The sequence below is a fragment of the Cynara cardunculus genome (genome assembly GCF_001531365.2).
Source record: "Cynara cardunculus var. scolymus isolate 2C chromosome LG 1, CcrdV1, whole genome shotgun sequence".
Taxonomy (NCBI): Eukaryota; Viridiplantae; Streptophyta; class Magnoliopsida; order Asterales; family Asteraceae; genus Cynara; species Cynara cardunculus.
The window spans coordinates 11,130,245-11,153,357 of NC_037528.1; the positions used below are offsets into that span (position 1 = coordinate 11,130,245).

General features: G+C 35.5%; 3 protein-coding genes across 11 annotated transcripts; 1 reads left to right on the forward strand and 2 right to left on the reverse strand.

Annotated features, from left to right (window-relative positions):
• The first annotated feature begins 2,792 nt into the window (after positions 1-2,792).
• Positions 2,793-4,150, forward strand: LOC112524412 (WD repeat-containing protein LWD1). Its single transcript, XM_025134209.1, has one exon. It carries the CDS (start codon positions 2,878-2,880, stop codon positions 3,961-3,963), a length of 1,086 nt encoding a protein of 361 aa, XP_024989977.1. The 5' UTR covers positions 2,793-2,877; the 3' UTR covers positions 3,964-4,150.
• A 192-nt stretch (positions 4,151-4,342) lies between these two features.
• LOC112524420 (OTU domain-containing protein DDB_G0284757) lies at positions 4,343-11,277 on the reverse strand. Of its 6 annotated transcripts, none has more exons than XM_025134234.1 (10): positions 11,155-11,277; positions 9,809-10,055; positions 7,842-7,915; positions 6,608-6,662; positions 6,458-6,532; positions 5,525-5,598; positions 5,301-5,349; positions 5,124-5,208; positions 4,740-4,796; positions 4,343-4,650 (listed from the first exon to the last, which is right to left on the reverse strand). In XM_025134234.1, the coding sequence occupies exons 2-10, from the start codon at positions 10,007-10,009 to the stop codon at positions 4,607-4,609; spliced, it is 714 nt and encodes a 237-aa protein (XP_024990002.1). In that variant the 5' UTR covers positions 10,010-10,055; positions 11,155-11,277; the 3' UTR covers positions 4,343-4,606. The 6 variants fall into 6 exon arrangements, with proteins under 6 accessions (XP_024990002.1, XP_024989990.1, XP_024989996.1 ...); XM_025134222.1 differs by having other exon boundaries at positions 4,343-4,653; positions 11,155-11,276; XM_025134228.1 differs by lacking the exon at positions 11,155-11,277 and adding an exon at positions 10,161-10,585 and having other exon boundaries at positions 4,343-4,653.
• A 2,199-nt stretch (positions 11,278-13,476) lies between these two features.
• On the reverse strand, positions 13,477-21,460 carry LOC112516040 (probable magnesium transporter NIPA8). Of its 4 annotated transcripts, XM_025123098.1 has the most exons (14): positions 21,155-21,443; positions 20,233-20,508; positions 19,356-19,443; positions 19,213-19,274; positions 18,734-18,819; positions 18,576-18,649; positions 17,053-17,155; positions 16,811-16,939; positions 16,628-16,727; positions 16,401-16,520; positions 14,464-14,554; positions 14,312-14,378; positions 14,059-14,155; positions 13,477-13,982 (listed from the first exon to the last, which is right to left on the reverse strand). In XM_025123098.1, the coding sequence occupies exons 2-14, from the start codon at positions 20,323-20,325 to the stop codon at positions 13,773-13,775; spliced, it is 1,320 nt and encodes a 439-aa protein (XP_024978866.1). In that variant the 5' UTR covers positions 20,326-20,508; positions 21,155-21,443; the 3' UTR covers positions 13,477-13,772. The 4 variants fall into 4 exon arrangements, with proteins under 4 accessions (XP_024978866.1, XP_024978865.1, XP_024978848.1 ...); XM_025123097.1 differs by having other exon boundaries at positions 19,213-19,443; positions 20,233-20,501; positions 21,155-21,445; XM_025123080.1 differs by having other exon boundaries at positions 19,213-19,443; positions 21,155-21,445.
• Between the last annotated feature and the right edge of the window lie 1,653 nt (positions 21,461-23,113).

The window sequence follows — 23,113 nt, forward strand, 5'->3', positions numbered from 1 at the left end:
GAATAATTTGGGAGGTTAAACTTAGTTGGATGCAAAATTACCAAATGATCTCATCTATTATGAAATATACAATTTGCTTGTAGGGGCATAATAGTCTTTAACTTAATTAGTATTTTAAAAAACCAAAAAAAGGAGAAAAAAGATAAATAAGCTCCTAGCTTTTAGAAGAGGCCACATCATACATAGTGGTTTCTTCTTTAATATATATATAGATTATACGGTGCCATCATATAACGGTGCCATCATATAAAAAAATTTCTGGATCCATCCCTGATCTATGCTAAATGGTATGTTAAAATAGAGAAAAAAAAAGAAAGATTAGATAAACATCTCCAATAAGAAGTATTGAAATTAAATGTGTAGGAAAGATAAATATTATTTTATTAAATATAATGATTTTTTCATTAATATAATTAATGTTAGAATTGTTAAAATATAGTACATGCTGGAGTTGGATGTAAATTATTTTAGAGATTTTGACTTTTCAAACTCTATAATAAAAAAATTATATCATAACTGGTTGAGATGTTCAACGACTTATCGTTACAGAAATATTTAACAAAAGAAAAACAATTGTGGATTCATTTTCTACTTGAGAGAAGGCTAATATTTATATTTACGTATTTAAGTGATGCTCACCCTCACTTAGAAATCCTATCTCATACCCTGCCCACCGGGAATCGGAGATTTTTCTTGTCTACATGATTAAATTTTTTACTTACTATCTTTATATATTGTACATGTCAGTTTCACGAGTAAACGACAGGAAAAATGGAGGGTCTATATAGGGATATCTTTGGTATACCTAACCTACAATATGCTATCCAGTCTGTCTCGCTTGTCATAGTCACTAGTGAATGCATCACAATTATCATCAACATAGAAAGCCTATTACGTGTGGTCCACTCTCTGTTGCTTCTGAGAAATGAAACGGTTCTACCTAAATCAAATTAATCGGTTTCACGTGTTCAATTTTAGGAAGCTATCTCATCTTAGGGGCAGATTGGTGCGCCTTACAGAATATCTGTTAAACATATGTTGTCTCATCTCTTCATTTTCCAGCTAAAGGACTGTCAAGCTTTATATAAAGGCTACGTTTCAATGAAGTACAAGCACTATTACGAAAAAAATATCCAAGCAGAATGCTTCATCTCTTATCTTAAAGAAAATCACTTAAAAGTGCATGTGACATGTCTTATTTACATGCAACATTATGGTTCTTCAGTACCATATATATATGATTTTTTGTTAGTATATAAGAATATATATGTTTTTGTAACTGAATCCTGGCACTTACAGATATGGTGAACGGGCGAATCACGTTACTTTGCAAGTTGCTGCCAATAAGGTGTGTTTTCTCCATATATCAACTTCATCCAACAATGTCACTGTTAATATATTCAAATTATTCATATTTGCTGCTTTTTCTTTTCCCAGGTAGTTTGCTGCCAAAATATGCCTTTTAAACCTCATTCAGAGATACTTGTCTTATAGTAATTACTCCACAACATGAGATGCATACATGAGTATAAAATTTGGTGATTGCGCATCAATTTTTTTTTATTCTCTTGTAATTAGGATTCACCATGAATCTTAAACACCCGACCCCAAAAAGAAAAAAAAGTTAAAGCTAATCGTCCACAAATGCATAATGTGCATCGTTCTTCTTGGTAATGTCATATGATTCCAAAACATCTTAAAGAAATTCTTAAACTGTATATATGTGTAATTGACCCCTCAGGTCAATCAATGAACTCTGTACTCAGAGTAGTCTTGTATTTTCCATAAATTGCTCTTTCTATAGGGTCATGTGGATTTAATCCTTTCTCCTTGGTTTCCCTTTTAATACACACCAAGTTATGGCTAAATTTTTTGGCTGGAGGTGCACTACAATTCACTTTAGGAGATCCGAGGTGTGGTTTCTTTGCATTATGATCGAAGAAGAGTTCTAAAATTAGAGGGGGGGGGTACGCTGCTAGTCATAGTTACTCGTTTTGCAGAAGCTATGGTGCAACATAAGCCGAGAAAGAAGCACCGGTTATTCTAAGGAAAGATTATCGTATCTGGAACTGTCAACAACATACAAGAGAATGTCAAAATTCACATAATTTCATCTTTCTTTTTTCCTTTTTATCTGAAGGTTATAGCATATCAAATATCCCATTTGCGTTTATATGCATACCCCAATAAGCAAAGTGACAACCAGCCCAACCCCTGCTCACCGGGCAGATGTTATGTACATTTATGTCGAATATTGTTGTCTGAATTGTAAAAAAATTGTATCAACATGAATAATGAATTAATTTAATATGAATCAAGATCGCATATTATTCATCATGAATGTTGTATCATTCGTCATGAATAATTTATGAGCGTCCACCTTCACTATTCATAGGGAATTTGGACATCGGAGACATGTGTCACACTCTCTTTTATCATTTGATTTACAAACGAAAGTCGGTTTGCAGTTGAACTTATATATATATATATATATATTAAACAAAAATATTAATATATACCATTTCTTAAATAATAAATATTAAATTACAATACAGAAAAGGAAATAATGTGAAAAACAACATGTGAATCAACAATTTTATATTTAATATCAGATTTTATGCTGTTGTTAGATAATTAAAATATAATTTAATATATGTGTATATTATAATTAAATAAAGGAAAAACATAAATATAAAAATAGTACGGGATTTGGTAGAAATAAATGGGTGAAATCCAATCCAATCCAATCCAATAATAATAATAAGTTCCAGAAGGTGTAGGTAGGGTAGGAATTATCTGAATCATACTCCTCCCCAATTTCCTATTTAGGTTAACCTGACGAAGAAGATAAAACAGTCTACAAGAATTGTTGTGGCCATGGGTGCCAACACCGATCCCAACCACGATGGATCCGACGAGCAACAGAGACGTTCCGAGATCTATACCTATGAGGCGCCATGGCATATCTACGCCATGAACTGGAGCGTCCGCCGTGACAAGAAGTATCGTCTTGCAATCGCTAGCCTTCTTGAGCAGTACCCTAACCGTGTTGAAATCGTCCAACTCGATGACTCCAATGGCGAGATTAGATCTGATCCCACACTCTCCTTTGAACACCCCTATCCACCTACCAAGGTCATCTTCATCCCTGATAAGGAGTGCCAGAAGCCAGACCTCCTTGCCACTTCCAGCGACTTCCTCCGCATTTGGCGTATCTCCGAGGACGACGATGGCGGCGATGACGAAACTTCTCACAACGGCAGTAGCAGTTCCCGTCGGGTCGAAATGAAGAGCCTCCTCAACAACAATCGCAACAGCGAATTTTGCGGTCCGGTCACTTCTTTTGATTGGAACGAGGCCGAACCGAAGCGCATAGGCACTTCCAGTATTGATACCACCTGTACCATCTGGGACATCGAGAGGGAGACCGTAGACACGCAGCTTATTGCTCACGATAAGGAGGTCTATGACATCGCATGGGGCGGCGTTGGCGTTTTCGCATCCGTCTCCGCCGATGGTTCGGTCCGAGTCTTCGATCTTCGCGATAAAGAGCATTCCACCATCATCTATGAGAGCTCCGAGCCTGACACCCCGCTAGTTCGTTTGGGCTGGAACAAGCAGGACCCTAAATACATGGCCACCATCATAATGGACAGTGCCAAGGTCGTCGTGCTCGACATTCGTCACCCAACACTACCGGTGGTGGAGCTGCAAAGGCACCAGGCCAGTGTCAATGCCATAGCCTGGGCTCCACACAGTTCGTGCCACATCTGTACCGCTGGTGATGATTCTCAGGCTCTCATCTGGGATCTATCTTCCATGGGTCAACCTATCGAAGGTGGATTGGATCCCATTTTGGCTTACACTGCTGGTGCCGAAATAGAACAGTTGCAGTGGTCATCTTCGCAACCTGATTGGGTTGCCATTGCTTTTGCATCCAAACTTCAGATTCTGAGGGTATGATTGTATGGTTCATGTAATTCTGTGTTATCTTGGTTGCAGTGATTTTAGGTTGACTTCTCTATATAGGTTTGGGAATACACTGACAGTTGCTTTTTCTCCTATCCTGAATGACTCTTTAGTCTTTAGCATCTGTCCGATTATATGTTTTTGGTTTTGTGGTTTGCATCATATTTGCTTTTCTACTTCATTCATCCAAGAAACCAATACACAATCTTGACCCTGCAAGATCAGGATCAAAATTTGCAGCTTGTTTTAGTGTTGTGTTGAGGAACGCATTTTGGTGCATATCCTTTGATTGGACACCCAATGGACATTGATGACAATCTGGTGTTATTTCTTGATTGCGTCAGGGCATTATAATGTAGTTTGAAACGGATCACAAATGAAGACATCTCAAGAAGAGATGCTTTTTAAATCAATATTTGACAATAATATTTGACTTGCACATGAATGTACATTACGTATGCTCAATGAGCAGGGCTGCCTAACAATTGTCACTTTGTTTATTGGGGTATACAGATGAACTCAAATGGGATATTTGATATGCTATAACATTCACATAAAAAAAGAATAAAAAAGATAAAATTCTGCGATGTTTGACATTCTCCTGTATGTTGCAGCCAGTTCCAGATATAATCTTTCCTTAGAACAACCAGTGCTTCTTTCTCGGCTTATGTTGCACCATAGCTTCTGCAAAACAAGCAACTATGATTAGCAGCATACCACCACCCTCTAATTTCTGGATCTTTCCTGATCATAAAGCGAAGAAACCACACCTCGGATCTCATAAAGTGAATTGTAGTGCACCTCAGACCAAAAGCTTAGCCACAACTCTGTGTATTAATAGGAAACCAGGAAAAAAGTTTAAATCCACAGGACCCTACAGGAAGGGTAACTTTAAGGAAAAAAATACAAGTATACTGAATATGAGTTCACTACTTGACCTGAGGTGCCAATTATAATGCATATATACGGTTTAAGAATTTTAAGATGTTTTTGGAATCATAAGACAATTACCAAGAAGAACGATGAACATTGAGCATTGTGTGGACGACTAGCTCTAACTTTTTTTCTTTTTGGGGTGGGGTGTTTAAGATTTATGGTGAATCCTGTTTACAAGAGAAGAAAAGAAGTTGATGTGCAATCATCAAATGTAATACCTCGCGTAGGCGTCTCATGTTGTGGAGTAATTTCTATAAAACAAGTATCTCTGAATGAGGTTAAAAGGCATATCTTGGCAGCAAACTACATGGGAAAAGAAATGCCGGAAATCTGAATCATTTGAATATGTTGATAATGACATAGTTGCCTGAAGTTAAAATATGAAGAAAACAAACCTTATCAGCAGCCGCTTGCAAAGTAACATGATCCCCCCATTCACCAGATCTGTAAGTGCCACGATTCAGTTACAAAAACATATATATTCTTATATACCAACAGAAAATCAAATAAATGGTACTGAAGAACCATAATGCTGCATGCATATAAGACATGTCACATGCACTTTTAAGTGATTTTCTTTAAGATAAGATAAGTCACGACCCCGTACGAAGTATCCTACTTGGATATTTTTTTGTAATAGTGTTTGTACTTCATTGGAACATAGCCTTCGTATAGAGCTCGGCAGTCCTTCAGCTGGAAAATTAACAGATGAGACAAACATTAGCAGAAATGAGAAGACATATGATTAACAGATATTCTGTAAGGTACACCAATCTGCCCCTATGATGAGGTGGCTTCCTAAAATTGTACACATGAAAACCAATTAATTTGATTCAGGTAGAACCATCTCATTTATCAGAAGCAACACAGTGGACTACACATAATAGGTTTTTTATGCCAGTAATAATTGTGATGCATGCATGCACGCACTGGTGACTATAACAAGCGACATCGAGTGTATAGCATATAATAGGTTAGGTATACCAAAGATATCCCGACATAGATCATCCTCGATTGGCTCTCTGCGATCCTATCAATTGGTTTTTTTGACAGGACTCGCAAATTAAAGCACACAGAAGTACTGGTTGCAATTTCTTCGAATGTTCCAAAAAGAGGATGACTCAACAGACACTAGATCAATAATCAAGGAGTTAGAGCAGAATCAGACAAACAAATAAGAGTATTACCTGAGTCTGGTACAATAAAATGAAGACGTACTCCATAAAAGAACAGTAACTATGGGATTTTATAACCCGTTAATTCTAAGATTGTTGCTGCTCAAGAGCAGAACTATATTTAGCATGTCTGAGCTGAAAAAGGAAGTGAGAAATATCACTAGGCATATCACCAGATCCTCTGCCAGAATTCATGTTATATCCCTCCCAAATAATCACCATCTCCATCCAAGTTAAATGAAAATACCACCAAACCTTATTGATAAACTCGAGAGAACCCGTGCAAACCACATTCTTGCATATTTGAGGTAATATACGAAAAGACACGGCACTTGAGATAAGCATATTGCACACAGAAAAGCTAGTCCAGAACCAACCTGCTTCACAACCTCCTTCCGGACATGTTTGTGATACTCAGGTGACCGGTAGAGCTGGTCAGAAAGTGCACGGAACTGAAAGACATGAAAGAAAGCAATTTAATAATAATGAAAAAAAAATACATTGAAATGTACAGAAACCAGACACACCTGACAATTTCCGTCACCAGATACCTTCACTTCATATAAACCATAAACTTGTAATCTGAAGAAAGATACATACACTGTAAATACTAGGATGTCCTTGTTAAATGTTTGATTGCAGAAAGTATAGTAAATATTTGGTAACCATAATTTTTCAACTTCAGTCAATTAGGGACCATTCAAGTGGACATTCTCGGAGAACTACACCATTTTACTTTTTTCTTTACAATCTCTTCAGATTTGGTAGAAACTCCAATAAATTACCATCCTGTTCTGTCAGTGTTGAATATGAAAATTTCACGTTCCAAGGGATGTTACAATTAACACATTATTGCTTTACAATAGCATCCCCCTCCCGCAGCTCTTTGTTTGGTAAAGCTGAATATGTGCCTTTCATATTCTTGTTGTAAAGCTGAATATGCTAATAAATTTGCAAGCACAGAGATCAGCTTATAATGAAAAGACAACGAAACACGATTAGCTTTACCAAATGAAAAGGCATGGCATTCGGGGGACTAGTTGATTTGTAGTAAATTTGTGTATCACTTCGTTCCATGAGCCTGGAAAGATCAACTATGCAGCAATATGCATAATATAGGCCTATCCTGCTGACCTTCCCTCTTTTTCCATCCACAGTCTACACATTAACTGTTTTATCCCTTCCTGTCTTTTGCATGCTACGACCCAACTGTTATTATTGTTTTGCATACAAGCAGAACTGTACAATGTATAATTTACTTGCCACATTCGTTTTGTTACAAATTAAATGTTTACTTGGACCTTTTTAATTAAAATTAATAGATTTGACTTGGATGGATCCATTTGATAAAAGTTATTGTTAAAGGTTTAAAATTACAAATAAATTACAACTACAAATGAGGTTGCACAACCCTGATGCTCGTAAGGGCTAAATTAAGCTCCCAACAGTTCACAATCATATCAAAAAGGGCCATTCATAGTAGGTTTAGGGTTTTTGTGTGACAATGCCTAAATGAGATGCTCAAGATATCCTACATAGTCTAGGTGTGAAGCTCAAAATCTTTAAAACTGTTTCAGTTCTTTTCCCACACCTCTCTTCTATCACCTCTCAATCACATGCACCTGGTGAATCTCTAAAAGCAATGAAAAAACACCATGCGTCCACCCCTACCCACACCTAGCAGTAATGATGATAGTAATAATTACTAATACTATAGACATTGATGGTTAATTTACAATATCAAGCAAACTAAATACATACCTCTGACTCAATCGTTGATGATCCAAACTGGCATCACTTATATTGGGGATGAAGGAATTAATCCGTGGAATATGCTGAAAATGTCAAGAACATATAAATTAGACAAGAACCAAGTATGACATTTGGTGCCATAGAGGTAACTAACTAGGTAGATCTTCTAAGAATGGCATCATCTCATGATTGAGGTCATATACATAACAATCTATCTTCGCTCAAAGGCATCAATTTCTAGCTCCTTGAGAAGAAGAGGATAAAAGCCAAACAAAACCTAAACAGCAATTAGAAAAAGGGAATCAATACAGGCTTGCAATATGAATAGCATCCCTGCACACTCTAAAGTAACACACCCTCTGACTCCACAAATTCTCCCATAACTTGAGCTTGGAGCCTTGGACTGACATAGTAACTCATTAATTAGCACCACATCATCAACATATGGCATACAACATGGTCTTTACTTGTCTCTTTCGCAAGATCATAACCGAAGTTACACAAAATCAGGACAAAATGTAAATTGATAGCTAGGTTGTTTGTATATGACAGTAAGAGCTACGTTGAACTTGACACAATCAGCCAGTATTCTTATGTTATTCCTTGGGATGAACTTGTTTCCTACTCTGGTGAAGAATCCAATACCGCCTTTCGTACTTCATGTAAAATAGTATGGCTTATCTCGTCAACAAGAGACATGCTTGCAATATACTAACATTCAAATTCCTCTCTGCTATTTGTGGCCCATTCCTCACCCTTTCCCAAACAAATTTCCCTTTTCACCAACATAAGCGGAGCTTTACGTTGGAGATGGCCAAAAGCTCTCAACCTGAGTTGCCTAATTACTCACCCATCCGGGTGAGCTCACTTTTTCATAGTATTCTCATTTCTAACCCTATCTTTTTTGTAATTTGTCTGCATTCCCACTTCAGCTATTTCTCTTACACATCTTATGTACTTGTCTTTTGAACATTCAGCCAATAAATCAGAGGAACTCAGTACCAAAGTGTAGAACTTCCTCTTCAACCTTGGTAGTACTTTATTTTCATCCAATGGGTGCCATCACTTTGTCATCTAATCTTATCCAATGATTGGCATCTTAGTAATCTCTCCATACTTCTGCCACAATGTTGACCCCATATACCAGGATATATCCTTTTAAATTCCTTCTATTCCGACATGTTTAAACAACTTCCACACAACTAAAATAGCACATCCTCTGACTCCATAGATTTCTCTCATAACTTTAGCCTAACTCAGTAGCTCATCAATTAGCAGCACATCATTCGATAATAGCATATAACATGGTGTTTACTTATCCCCTTTGCAAGATCATTATAGCCAAAGTTACACAGGAAATCAGGATAATCTAAATTGATACCTAGGTTAACGCTATATACTCCCTCCATCCCAAAATAAGTGTCCACAATAGAAATAGCACACAGTTTTAAACATGCATAATCATTACACTTTCTAGTTAACCAAATGACAACTTTACCCTTAATTAATTTATCTCTCTTCACTACTCTTAAGTATTTGTGCGTTAATTAAGGATAAATTTAAGAATTTAGTTATCTATTTTTGAAACTAGACACTTATTTTGGGACAAACATAAATAGAAGACAAACACTTATTTTGGGTCGGAGGGAGTAACATTAAAAGCTACTTTGAACTTGACACAACCAGCCTTCTAATCGTGGAATTGGTATTTTTAACCTTATTCCTTGGGATGAAATAGATTCCCATCTCTGGTGCAGCATCCAAAAACGATGTCACCCATCCTACTTCATGTAAAATTGTGTCGGTTGTCTCTTCAACAAGAAACAGGTGTAGGAAATTCACTCACAGCAGGATGTCCTGTGATAATCAACTAAGATGTGTATGCCGACCTGATGGTCTGGATAAAACTCGTGCAGATTGATGTTCAAATAAATGACTTGGTCACACAATAAGCTTTGCTATCTGAATCATCTTACCGGAACAGGTTCCAGGTTGGTAAGGCGTCGACCAACAGAACCATCTAATTTAGCATACTCTTCAGACAATACAGCAGCAATCATCCCGTCATCCTCAACATCCTGCTGACTGCTCAACGAAGTTGAGCTAGAGCATTCACCAACACTGGGGGGATGATCAGATGAATGCGATTCAAAGGGAGGGGTTCCATTTCTCATCATCCAGAAGGATCACAGTGTTCAGGTTCTTCTATGAGAACTGCAAAACCTGAAGTACCCAACAAGCAAAAAGAAAGTTTTAGATGTTATTATGTTATTCAAAACATATAGCACTTCATAGAAATTGATAAGCTGTTTACTGTCAATGTCTTACCGTAACATTTAACATAGTGTTTCCCAGGTAAGAAAGAAGCAAATGTTGCATGCTAACATGAATGCTGAATTAGACCCAATTTTTTCCAAACTTAATTTCATTAAATTTAAAAATTCAACATGGATTTTGCAAACCAGGGCAGGAAGTAATCAATTAAACAAGCAACTGCTAACAGTAGCAACCTGAAATTTTAAGGATGGACCAAGTATTACTCTACAGAATTCGTAAAAGCAGGAAGAACAAACAATTATAGATAGATTTAGGTTGAACCTACAATTTAAATCTTTATACATACAAACACAGTTATGTCATTCCTTCACTTTGCTCTAATCCTCTTCCCCATCAGAGGTTTAAATACTGAAAAACGAAAGGAAGTGGCGTTGAGAGAGTAAACAGGGTCTTTTGATCTCTTCTTCATTTGGGATTAAAGTAAATGAAAAAAAGGGCCAAAAAAAAAAAAGATTTCATATTTGAAACAAGTTTGACATGTTCAATAAGGAAGAATCAGAAAATTCATCAAAAACCCTACATACACAGAAGACCCGTACCCTCTAGACCTAGATGCCACCAATCTTAAACCATTTGTAATGCTTTCATGACCCAGCATATCCAATACAGCAAGCTGACCCAAATAGCATCTCCCAAGTCAAAATAAAACCAAGAAGGGATGTCATAAATATAACAAACATAAAACTCGTAATCTGGTCATGGAGTAAAATTTCGAAGAAACTGAAAAAAGCACAAGATTGCATTCCACTTCTTCCAGATCCAGGATAAAGAGATGCTATTACCATAGGCAAGAATCATATAGAGGCGTCAAAAATTAGGGTATCGTATAGCAAAATTTATTTTCAACAGAAGTCAAATTCATTCGCCATCCGATCGCAAGATGCAAATTCGATCCTATATAGATAATTAATACAAAAACAAGACACAATCCATTGGAAAGACGATAAAGAAGGCAGAAGAATTAGGTTGAGATTAGTAGGGTTACCTTCTGGGTAAATTATGCGCGTAGAAGAAAGGATCAATCCGTAAGCAATTATAGGAGAGAATTGAAATTCAGATAAACGGTCGTTCAGCGGGTGATTGACTTTCAGGATTTATAATTGTATTTGTAGGTGGGTGGCAAGGCAAGCAACTCCAACCCAGATTGGGAAGGACCGAATAGGAACAAAATAACAACATTCGTGCTAGTTTTTATTTAATTTGTTTTTTTAGATAAATTACATAAAAAGAATAACGTATTTTAATTTGATTCTTATTTTGGGTAATGTATTTTTAATCTAATTTTGATATTTAAGATGTAAAGTGTTTAAAGTATCTATGTAAATAATACCGAGTTGGATATCACATCAATTGTCATATCAACATGATTTTTGGTTAATGTTTCAATCGGGTTACCTGGGTACTTAAATGTTTAAAACTTTACATCTTAAGTACCAAAATGAAAGTTTTGAAAATATGTTACCTAAAATAGGAATATTTTTTCATGCAATTTTCTTTATTTTTTTATTATTGTTTGACAATTGTTTAATGATTTGATGTAGGATGATTAAGTGGTCTGAATGATTTTATGAGATAGTGTAAAATGAAATATGATTGTTTGTTAATTGTTTAGAATAAAATTAGGGTTCTAAATGGTTTAGGGAGACCCAATATACAAAATCATTCAGAGAGATTTAGAATCATTAAGAGACAAAAAATTGTCAAACAAGATTTACCTCTTAACGATTTTAGATGTTGTCTCTTAATTGAACTATTAACAGATAAACAACAACTTGTCAATTTTGAAAAGTTTAGTCCCTAAACTTTTTTGAATGAAAAAATCATTAAATTTTTTATTTTAAATAATTAAGTCTCTGAAATATATATTTTAAATAAAAAGACATAAACATACTCTTTCATAAAGTTTAATTATCTTATTCCAAAAAAATTTAAAAACTAAATCATTCAAAATGATAAAGTTAAGGTTTTTTTACTTTTCCCTTAAATTAATCCAAAAAAGGATCGTATTTAAAATCGGGTCAAGTGTTGTTCTATATCTCCATGAATCTAGGAATTCTTGCTTGCCTCAGGGACGGACCTACTTTGGTAGTTATGGTGGCACGTACTATCGTATTATTCCTCCGTCGAAAGGTAAAAAAGATTAGATTCATAAAAGGTGTAACCATATTAATCTGTTGTGTATAACCGTATTAATCTGTTGTGTATAACCATATGTATTTGAAACTACAATGAAAACAAGTTTTATTTGATAGAATTGGTTTACAAGACTTTTATTTCACTCCAAACCCAAGTTCAAATCGTGTTAGTGTCATTTTCTTAGTCAAATAGTACCACCGATTGGAAAAAATTCCATATATTTGATAGAATTATTTTCCTATAGTTTTTTTCTTATAATCAAATTATGTCACCGTTTGAAAAAATTTATAGATTCGTCCATATACAATGTAGATACTAGAATTTGTATTCCTCCATAGTGATTATGATTTCAATTTACATTTTTTTTATTAACCTGGATATCCAACCTGCTATGCGAGCCGACTAATCCCAGGGAGACCACCTGCTTGGCAGATGGCCTGGGGTCACCGCATTTGAACCTCCATAGCCACAAAGGGATTTTTATTCCTCCTTGGATTTGAACCTAAGACCTCCTGGTACTTTTGACATTTGGAGTCAAACTCAAACCAATCAGGCACCACTCTTGTGGTTAATTTACATATTTTTTGGAGTTAAAGTAACTAGATTTAAAAATACATAGATAAATAATCATTTGGTTATTTTCATTTTGGGCAACATATTTAAAATTTATGAAGAGAGAATTAATTAATAGTAAAATTGTCATTTAGTTAACTAAATAACATAAGAGTCATACATGTCTAGAGCTAAATAACATTTCCATTGTGGACACTTATTTTGGAAATGAATAAGCAAAGCAACATCCGGAAATATTTTTCTGGAACTTTTGTCATTCCATTCATTATGGTTCTCGACAAGTATTGTAGCATTATCAAGAGTCATTTAACTGTACAATAGATAAATTTAAAGGGGGCACAATCCTTAAATCCTCCCCCATGATTGAACAAAATAGATTGGTCGACGGTGAAGTTCAAGAAAACGTGAGCTAAATGCACCTTTATATATTGCTAAATAAATACACCACCCTACTTTTAGAATAATATTTCTACCAAAATTTCAACATAATCATCATGTACACACTATATTTTATAGACACTATGCTTATTAGCCTGCTCACACACATCAACATCAAGACTTACTTTATACATTCTCGATGCATGATTTGACCTGATTCTGACATGAAATAGGTTGTATATAACATAACCCAGAAAGAAATGATCGATATTACAAAGTATAATAATAAAATATAAAGAACAGACTACATTACATTTTGACAAACAAAAGAATTTCAAGAATCAAAGTTGATATACATCCAAATCCAATCAAATCAAACAACTATACAACATCTTTTCCCAGTGGTACCTTCCTCTTCCCCAAATCAGTTACTACAAACATACTCCCTTTAGGCTTTTGGCTGTGATGACTATAGAAGCACAAAGAGAGCCAATCAATCAATGAATTTCATGTCAACTAATCCTCTTCACTTGAAGTAGTATCCAGCATATTTACAGTTTCCTCTACCGGAATCCTACTCCACCCCGTTGGGCTTCTTAACGATATCAATTTGGATCTATCTCCTCCTCTGAAACCTGTCATTTTTGATGAAACCATCGGCATTGCAAGAACTGATGAAGCATGCATTGTATCATCTCCCATACCCAGCAACAATGAGCAAGTACTCTGTACCCAAAAAACATTACAACAATTATTAACTTTCGTTCCATTTGCCCATCTGGAGTTAGAAAAGTTGCACAACCTTTGCCTTCACAGCCGCAGCTGAGGCTTTTGTTGCCATTGCTCGTGCAAGCGACTTCAAATCCTTGATTGGTGAATCTTCACATGGCTTGACCAACCTTTAAAAGGAACACTTGCATTACTTCCCAATAAACATGATACTAGTTTCGTATCTTACAACAAATTCTTCTTAAGAGGACTTCATTTAGTCGTTTCTTTTGCTTTCTTCTTGATACATGATCATAACCACTGCTACTCAAACTAATCTCATATACCTTTCTACATCAGATGTGACATTAGATGAGGCCACAGATGATAAGATATTATCTTTCACTTCTCCCCCTGGGAAACAAAAGAAACCAATCAGACAACATCCCAATGTTGACCTGGTAAGTAATCGTAACACGTAAATGGAGCACAAATATACCTTTCGAGTCATCAGGAGCCAGCAACGAAATTCCTATGAATACTGAAATCATTCCCAGAATAAACATTGCTGTCCTCAAGGCATCAAATACCTGATACAAAACAAATAACATTATACAACTTATAACACACAATGATTGTGCTTAGTTATAACTTATTGTCAACAAATATCTAGGATCATGATTGGACATCTATGGTTCTGATACCATGGAAAAATGATCCGTAAAAGGTGTGTATCATTGTATAATTGCAAACATAAGCATATACACAATGTATCTCTAACATACAACAAACAATGGCTCAGTTACAAAAATTTGTGCCAAAATTTAGTTTTGGATAACAATAAAGATGCCATGACTGAGAAGTTTCAGAGCATGTGAACATAATAACTTTGTCAAGGTATGTCAATTTGAGAGTGTTAAAAAGACGTACATAAGCTATGTGGGTTTTCTTATTATACCACGAGTCATGCCACTAGGATGAATTGTTTCGACAGTTCTTAAGGAATTTGCATCAGGTTTAGAAAGGTGAAGCTAATTAACTTAAAGACATCAAATTGAGGTTGCATAGATTGAGAGAGATGCATTCTCATCTCTCAACTGCTTAAACTCACCACAGAAAAGAGCAATCAATCTCACAAGTCACAATTTGATATATAGGGAATGTGACAAGTTTGTTCGCTATTTTCTTTTTCTGTTCACTGTCACACCTCTATTCTTAGTAATACTCAGCCATCTATTTCTTGGAGATCCAAACTGTCATGAAGTCATATGTCTCTAGAGATTTTTAGTCATAGAATCATACACACTCCTAACTTTTCTTATCCCATATGCGAAAGGGATAGAGAGAGAGAAGACCAAGGCAAGAGCCTAGTGGTAAGGGCTACTCCCTAGCTCGTGCAAGGTCATAGATCTGAATCTCGCCCCTTTCATGGACTGCATATATATATATATATATATATATATATATATATATATATATATGGCCAGGTTCAAGGGAAAACCGAAAAAATATGCATACAAGTAATTTCTAAGCAATTTGGTCCCATATGCACATGTGCATAACATGCAAACGTGCATAAAAACCAAGAAACAAATTCAATTACTTATAGGCACATTTGCATACCATACAGATGAAGGATTACTAGAGTGTTCATCAGATTTCATTTTTGGGGGGTTTCCCCTACCCTTCCCTCTATATATACATATATATATATAGAGAGAGAGAGAGAGAGAGGGAGGTTAGGATAGCGATGGAAATAAAAGATTGTGAGAAACATAGGAAGGTTATAAGTTAGCATAAGTTAAAAATAAATTATCATACATTAACATATCTTAGCATGAAATTTAGAGCATCTCCAACAGATTCTCCAAAATGAAGATTTTAGGGATTTTTGCTCCAACAGATTTTCCAAAATGAAGATTTTAGGGATTTTTGCTCCAACAGATTCTCCAAAACCTTCTCCAAAATGGAGAAAGTATGAGAGAGATGATGAAATTCTCCAAATTTAGAAATTGCTCCAAAAATGATTACTTATGAGAGGAAATGACTTTTTATTCATTCTACCAATGAGATTGCTTGAATTTAAATGTTTAGGAGAGAGAAATAATATTTAATGAGTTGTATTGAATATTTTAATAATATAACTAATTGTGCAATTTCCAAAATATAGAATCTGTTGGAGATGAAGGTAATTTTTTTGGATATTTTGATTTTTTTACTTCTCCATTATGGAGAATATGTTGGAGGTGCTCTTAACATATGTTAATGTGTGTTAACATGTTAACTTATGTGAACATCCGCTAACAAAGTACTTCGTACGCTTCCTACGAGATTTTGATTTCCTACCTGAACACACAACCGGTACATATTTTATATATAGATAATATAGACGAGAGAAAGAGAGAGAGAGAGAGAGAGAGAGGGAGGAAGAGGAACCTGATATTCCTGGAAATACACAAATCCAGTACAAATCGAGAAAAAGGTCCAAGCTATCTGAAACATGGGGACTATAAGTATCGCATCGAACTGTGATAATCCTTCATTCAACCTTGCCATCTGTGGATACGGTATATGTATAAACAAATCAATATCATCCAAACTTGCAATACAAACTTTTCGCATTCATTTACAATAAAAAGCATGAATATGCTATTAATCATTACCCAAAATCCAGCAGTACATAGAAACAATAAAAGAATGGAATATGTGAACCAGCTATCCAAGCGATATGAACTTGACATGGACAATCTTAAAAGGTTTGAACTGAAAAAAGAAGAAAAATAGTTCGTTAGTACTGAGTGACCAAATTAGAGCCAACAAGACCATAGCATTAAGCAATAGCTCACAGGGACTTTGCAAAGAGAACTGAACAGGATCCTATGGCTCCTGAAACTACAGCAAATGAAAAGGGAAGCAGCAACTTCCAGTAGGGCATAAGATCCTTTCCTGGAATAGCAAGCAACAGCTCTCCTCTCCTGCTTATCCAGATTTATGAAAGCAATCAGATGAAAAAAACGCAGTTAGCTCATACATGAAAATGACCATCCAATGTTCTTTCAACTTGAAGGATAACTACAATGCTCCTAACCTGTATACATAGTGATGCATGACAACCACCAAGATCAAAAGCACACAGTAAAGAAGAAAAGTAGTGTTGCTGTACTTCTCTGCCAACTGCTCTTGTGTGTAAACTGTAAAATTAACATACATGTACACATGAGGGTGAGTAAGAGGAAGAATCGGCTGATAAAAAACATGTAACATAGAATATGACACGAGAAATCCCCACATGATCATAAAATAGCAAACTATTTTAATGGATAGTGAAGTATCTTCCAAAGTTAACTTTTCTGCTTTTAAATTTCTTTAACTGGAGGTGCGTGAACTGTCAGACGAATAGAAGCTATATCAGGAATTATACTTCCAATTTGAAGCGTTTAGTAATATTACAGTCCATTAAATGGAGCTCAGTTTTACAGAAGACTCCAAGCAGGAGAGGAGCGCAAAGTGTGTCACTTTCAAGTCAAAGGCAGGAGATGAGCAGCAGGTCTTCAAAATTTGTGATGGCAAATAGTAAACTTGTATGGTTTGACATAAGTGAACTATAATTTTGAGGTTCAAGGTTAAAGTTGAGCAATCTGGATGCCCATTAATATATTTCGGAATCTGCACCTAATTTCTGTGACTGTTGGTTAATTTTCTTTCATGAAGCTTATAAAGCCAATTTTTGGATCATGTAAGAAAACTACACAAAGAAAATCATATACATGCAAGGGAATATATGGTCTCTTACTTCCAGATTTAATACTGAGTAAGGACTCTTCCAGTTAGCACTATGTATATATCATCTCATAATAAAACCATACTGAAACCCTAATTTGGACTTAGCGAGCACAAAAACTACCCTTAGTAAATTATGGATCAAAAGACTGTATAGGCTACATGAAGATCATATGGATTACAAACAGTCTCATGCATACACATCAACGAGCTTGATACATAAAAAGTCAACTCAAGCAAGGCTCCGCAAAATATTGGAGAGCTGCAAATTAGTGGATATGCATGGGAATAAGAGAGACTTGGAATGTTCGATGCTCTTCTCTCCTCACTAAATAGAACCAACTCAAATGTAGAGGTAACAAAGGCACCATAAGCGTGCTACACTCCTAGTGTCAGTGTGGCATTAGTGAGAATATCATTTCCTTAACTTTTTGCATAATCCCCATCTTGTTTATAACCAGACAGTCTGGTTAGCTGACAATCTAACAAAATCCCTGGCGATGTCTCGTGTTGACTTTATCTGTGACAATGAGCAAGATTGTCGTCTATGCTTCCAAATTGAGATGCATAGATAGCATTGCTTCCATTAGGTAATCATTAGATAATATTTCATTATTTTTCTTGTTTGTGTTTCTGGGCCCACAGCCCCACTTGTGACCAATATTTACACAGGGTCTGCCGAGAAATATTTATCACCATAAAACACTAAATCATGGCACTTGTAGGATTTCCTGAAATTTTGAATAACAATTTTCACAAAAAAGAAATAATATCATTCAAGAGAGGACGCTTGGCACAGATCATAGAGGAAAGTAAACCAATGTGCTATACCAGGTGATTGGTGATTGCCAAACGCAACAAGAAAGGTGTTGCCAAGGACGATAAAAGTTGTGGCAACTAATACCCTGCATAAGAAAAGGTACAAATGTTACCGGAAGTAACTTCAAATTATATAACGAGAAAAACATGATGCACATTCTATAACATACTTGACGGTCACTGTTTTTTGCAAGACAAAGTAGGCAAATGCGATGTTCGACACAAACTGGACAGATCCCAATGCTGCAAGAAGTGACTGCTCAAGCAGAAAGCAATACATAAATAAGAAAAAAGAAAATAATAAATAGAGAATCAGAGTGAAGGAATGACAATTGAAATAATGATCTTAGATCATCTAAACCAGGCATGCACTTATCATCTGGGACGAAAATGGACTCCCATTGTTTTATCTAAGTTCACTCCACTGCAAAAATGCAAATTTCGAATTTGAAATGTTACTTTTTAAAATGGCTTTGATGCAGCAGAGTTCACATAAAGATAACTAGGAACAGAAGTTCTATTTCATAGTAGATGAAGTATTTAACATTTTGGAACATTGAGAAATGAAGTGAAATAAGGAAACAAATGGAAGGTGCTAGTAAACCATATATTTACGATTCTAGCAATCAAAGAACATCTTCCTACGGACCTGAGCAGCATATCCGAAGGAAATAAAGTTAAGAGCGTTTCCAAAAGCAAAAAATAGAATACCTGTAAACAGAATGGGATAAACTGATATGAAGCATAACTTAGAAAGAATAGACAAAAAGAGTGTGAGAATTTTTAATTTACCGATTCTCCAAGACTGGAAACTTATGATAGGCTTCAGTAGCGTCTTTCCATTTATTCCTCCATTACCTAGCACAGCATGTTTTTCTCTCTACAATGTTTTAGTCATAACTCATGTTAAGCACTAAGGATATATGAATAGGCACTTGGGAAAATCCAGTACAGCTTATCGTTCATAACTCATAACTCATAACAAACAGGACATGCAAGAATTATTGCAAATCAGGACATGATATCCAATTTATACATCAACCAAGTGTGATTGTGGTGGTCATGTGTACTCCATGTTCATGTTATTACTTTGTTAGACGATAAGTAAACCAAGAAGAATTTGCATTGAGCTTCTATTGATTTGGGAAAAAATGAAATTATGATAGAGAGTCCTGATGGTAGGTGTCGGAGATTACGACTACATAACAACAAACATGATGACACGGAGCTACTGTGATAGCTAAAACTAAACAGCTTCGTAAGTACTGTAAATTTATTAAAGACGAGCTTTAAGTATTGTAAATGCATCATCCTGGAATTTTACTACTCCAATGTCAATTAATGACACACATAAGTACCTCAATGTTAATTTATGGAATAACATTGCCAATAACTCTTTATTGATTTGTATTGGCCCAACCCCCCAGATTAGAACTCATACCATATTATGAAAATAAAGACGATCCACAATCTAAAAAAAGGACATCGAAGTTCAACATGCATGCAGCTGAAACAGCATGTCTTTAGCAAAGAGTAGTCATGAGTTACAGAAATACACATTCCAGCTTACTACAAAGGAATACTTTTAAAACTCAGAATAAAAGATCTTGAGTAAGAAAAATGGTGCAGAGCACAAGTCTCACGAGAAACAAAGAGAATCAGCGAGTACCTCGTCATGGCCCAATTTAAGAAGATTAGTCCCAAAGTTAATGGCAATGCTGCCAAAAAGGTTGATGAAAGCTCCAATTACCCACTCGCCCATAGATTAAAAATGTCTATGTGACAGAGGTATTCCTAAAACATACAATGGAGATGGCCTTCAGAAATCTCCAAAAGTCAGGAGGCAGTAATCAAAGGAAGAAACTGCACAACATGAACACTTTCTCCAACATCCATCAGGGAGTCCACTTTGTCTTAATAGAGTGAGAAATGAATTGCCTGCAAGCTTTTATTTTCACATAGAACACGTTAGTTTAGAACCGATGAGGGACATGAGAATGCAGTTAATGAGCACAAGTAATTGCAGGTCGGGTAATGCTTTAAAAGGGTTTGCAACAATAAACCAACAAGTTATAAACGAAAACCGATAATGGTTGATCAATAGAAGCGAAACAGATAAAAATGGTGGAAACTGATCCCGAAAGTTTGGTATTAACATTGATGAAAAGCAGTGTGGTTAGCTATGGTAGTAGTCGTCTAGACGAAAACCCTTGTTGGGTCAACTAAACGATCAATCAAGTAACAACGCTGTAACGTGCAAAGGAAGAAAAGGTAGAGTTATGGTTCTTATGGAAAAGAAAGAAAAATAGTCGACCAATAGAAGGGAAACATAAATCAAACAAATATGATGACATTATTGCCAGATCCCATGTTATAATACAACAATCTAACAGCTTTCCTGATGATATATTATCCCCAAAATGGCTACAAATTAAAAGGTTGCGTTAAACCATATTGATCAGATCGGCTTCAATCAAAAACAGAAACCATAGATCCGAGGCAGGATATAGGGTAAGAGTGGTAGTTAAATCCAAGAATTTGCGTCAGGTAATTTGTAAACAGAGAGAAGTCAAGAGGAGAAGATTCCATACCTCCTCAGGTATGAAGAAACAACAATACAGCTTGCTAGAAACCAATCAGCTATCGTGGAATAAGAATCGCCGGGGGATCGACGCTGCGGCGTGAATCAAATCTCGGAATTTGTTTACAGGTAGTATTTTGATAGGAATATATGATCAAATTATACACCTCAAAGATTTGAATACGAAGAAGAACCCAGAAAAAAAAAGGCACAGATTGAGATTTTGGGGGAAATCAAACAAGAATTTGAACTGGAATTGGAACTGAAATGAAATTGAAATTGAAATTGAAAATGGAAAGAGAGAAAGGAAGGGTGTTGTGTTTTTGGACCAAGAAGGGTCCTCGTGTTGATGGGTAAACGAGGTCATTTGGTCACATTGGGTGGCTTTTGCAAATCGCACGTGACTTCCCAACGAAGCAGCCGTCGGCGACATTACCAACTACGACAATTCTTCCTTAGGGCTTTTAAATTACTAAACTACCCCTTAACGTTTTGACTACTCTTCTTATTTTCTCAGTTGACTATTTTCTTCGTCTTCCTTTTATTAGTCAAATCATACCAAATATCATGGAAGTGTTTGGATGTGTCCTAAATTCCATTATAATTTTCTTTTCTTTTTTAATTAAAATAATATATTCCGAAAATTCGTTAAAAATTTACTTCAATTATTCTTTATTAATAAAAATGGTTGTAATAATAACATATCGCATCTTACAGCAGCAAACGGCTTTTAAACTTCAGGATTGGTTTTCTCTCTTGGTTTCTCTTCGGCTTTTAAATTTAACACGAAAACTGTTGCAAAAAGTTGTTCAGGTAAATCATTTGTAAGAACAGGGTAGTTACTTGAACAACATAACCGGTTCTTGTATACTTAACGTTATATAAAATTTTGTCACTGATAAATTGAAATGCTCATTTGTGAGGCTATATGAGCAATGGTTATATCAACTTAAATGGTAAAAGGAAGTGAATTCTATCACTGTCATCTAATAAGAATAATATGGAGATAATTAATAGTAGAGTCAATTGAGATAAGTAATATCTTATAAGCGAATCTCCTTGCCCCTAACAGCTATAAAAGTGACAACGTATGTTATGATAAGAAGGACGAACAAGATGTATGTCAAAAAGACAAATTCTATAATGGCAGGTGGCCCTCAAGTTTTGAGTCCCATATCATACTTGATTGATCCGTCGACACTGCTAATCACATATGGTATATGTGCATCCACATAAAAGGAAAAGACTCTCTGGAGGGCCCACAAGATGATCACTAGAGAAAGATCGAGGACCCAAGGCCAACATTAATGACAAAGAGCCTCGAGTGGCAGGCAAGTATGATACTGAGTGTAAATAGCACTAATATGCAAGTACAAATACAATCACACATGGTCTCAATAGTTTTTTAGCATGAGTAAAAACGGTCAGGATGACCCATTGATACTTTTTGTTCATATTTTTATTTAATAAACAATCAATATTGACGTTCAAAAATAAATGATTTAAAAGGTTGTAAGCATTTAAATACACTTTCCAACCAGTTTTTTAGCATCTGTTATATCAATTTAACCCATTAAAGATAAAATATAACCAAGATCGACCTATTTTTAGATAAATGGGTTGAAATTATTCTCTATTGTATACACAATGCTATAAGAAATAACTGAATCAACTATTGAAGAAGCCATCTTCATCATTTGGCAGTTGACATCAAGCAAAGCTCTATCAATACATTGGTCCAAAAATTGATTTATAGTCACAAAATCATTGCAAAATTCTCAAGCATGATAGAATGTACAATGATGACGTGGAAGTTCCATTGCAGGTAAACTGACAAAAACTACGGTAGTAACCAATGTGTTGCGGTAAATATCGCATAATAGTGCAAACGACATCTTGAAATGTGTTATGGTCCCTCATCTACAACTGGACCACATTGCAGATGTCCTAATGCTAAATGCAAACTGCT

What these genes read in the sequence shown, in the direction of transcription:
- LOC112524412 (XM_025134209.1), top strand. Translation starts at nt 2,878, where the DNA reads ATGGGTGCCAACACCGATCCCAACCACGATGGATCCGACGAGCAACAG.
- LOC112524420 (XM_025134222.1), bottom strand. Translation starts at nt 10,009, where the DNA reads ATGATGAGAAATGGAACCCCTCCCTTTGAATCGCATTCATCTGATCAT. An exon ending in GGAAGGAGGTTGTGAAGCAG is followed by an intron (nt 5,599 to 6,457) that starts GTTGGTTCTGGA and finishes TTAATTTTCCAG; the next exon opens with CTGAAGGACTGCCGAGCTCT. An exon ending in TATTACAAAAAAATATCCAA is followed by an intron (nt 5,350 to 5,524) that starts GTAGGATACTTC and finishes TGGCACTTACAG; the next exon opens with ATCTGGTGAATGGGGGGATC.
- LOC112516040 (XM_025123090.1), bottom strand. Translation starts at nt 20,325, where the DNA reads ATGGGCGAGTGGGTAATTGGAGCTTTCATCAACCTTTTTGGCAGCATT. An exon ending in ATGCATCACTATGTATACAG is followed by an intron (nt 16,940 to 17,052) that starts GTTAGGAGCATT and finishes CTGGATAAGCAG; the next exon opens with GAGAGGAGAGCTGTTGCTTG. An exon ending in CTGCGGCTGTGAAGGCAAAG is followed by an intron (nt 13,983 to 14,058) that starts GTTGTGCAACTT and finishes TTTTGGGTACAG; the next exon opens with AGTACTTGCTCATTGTTGCT.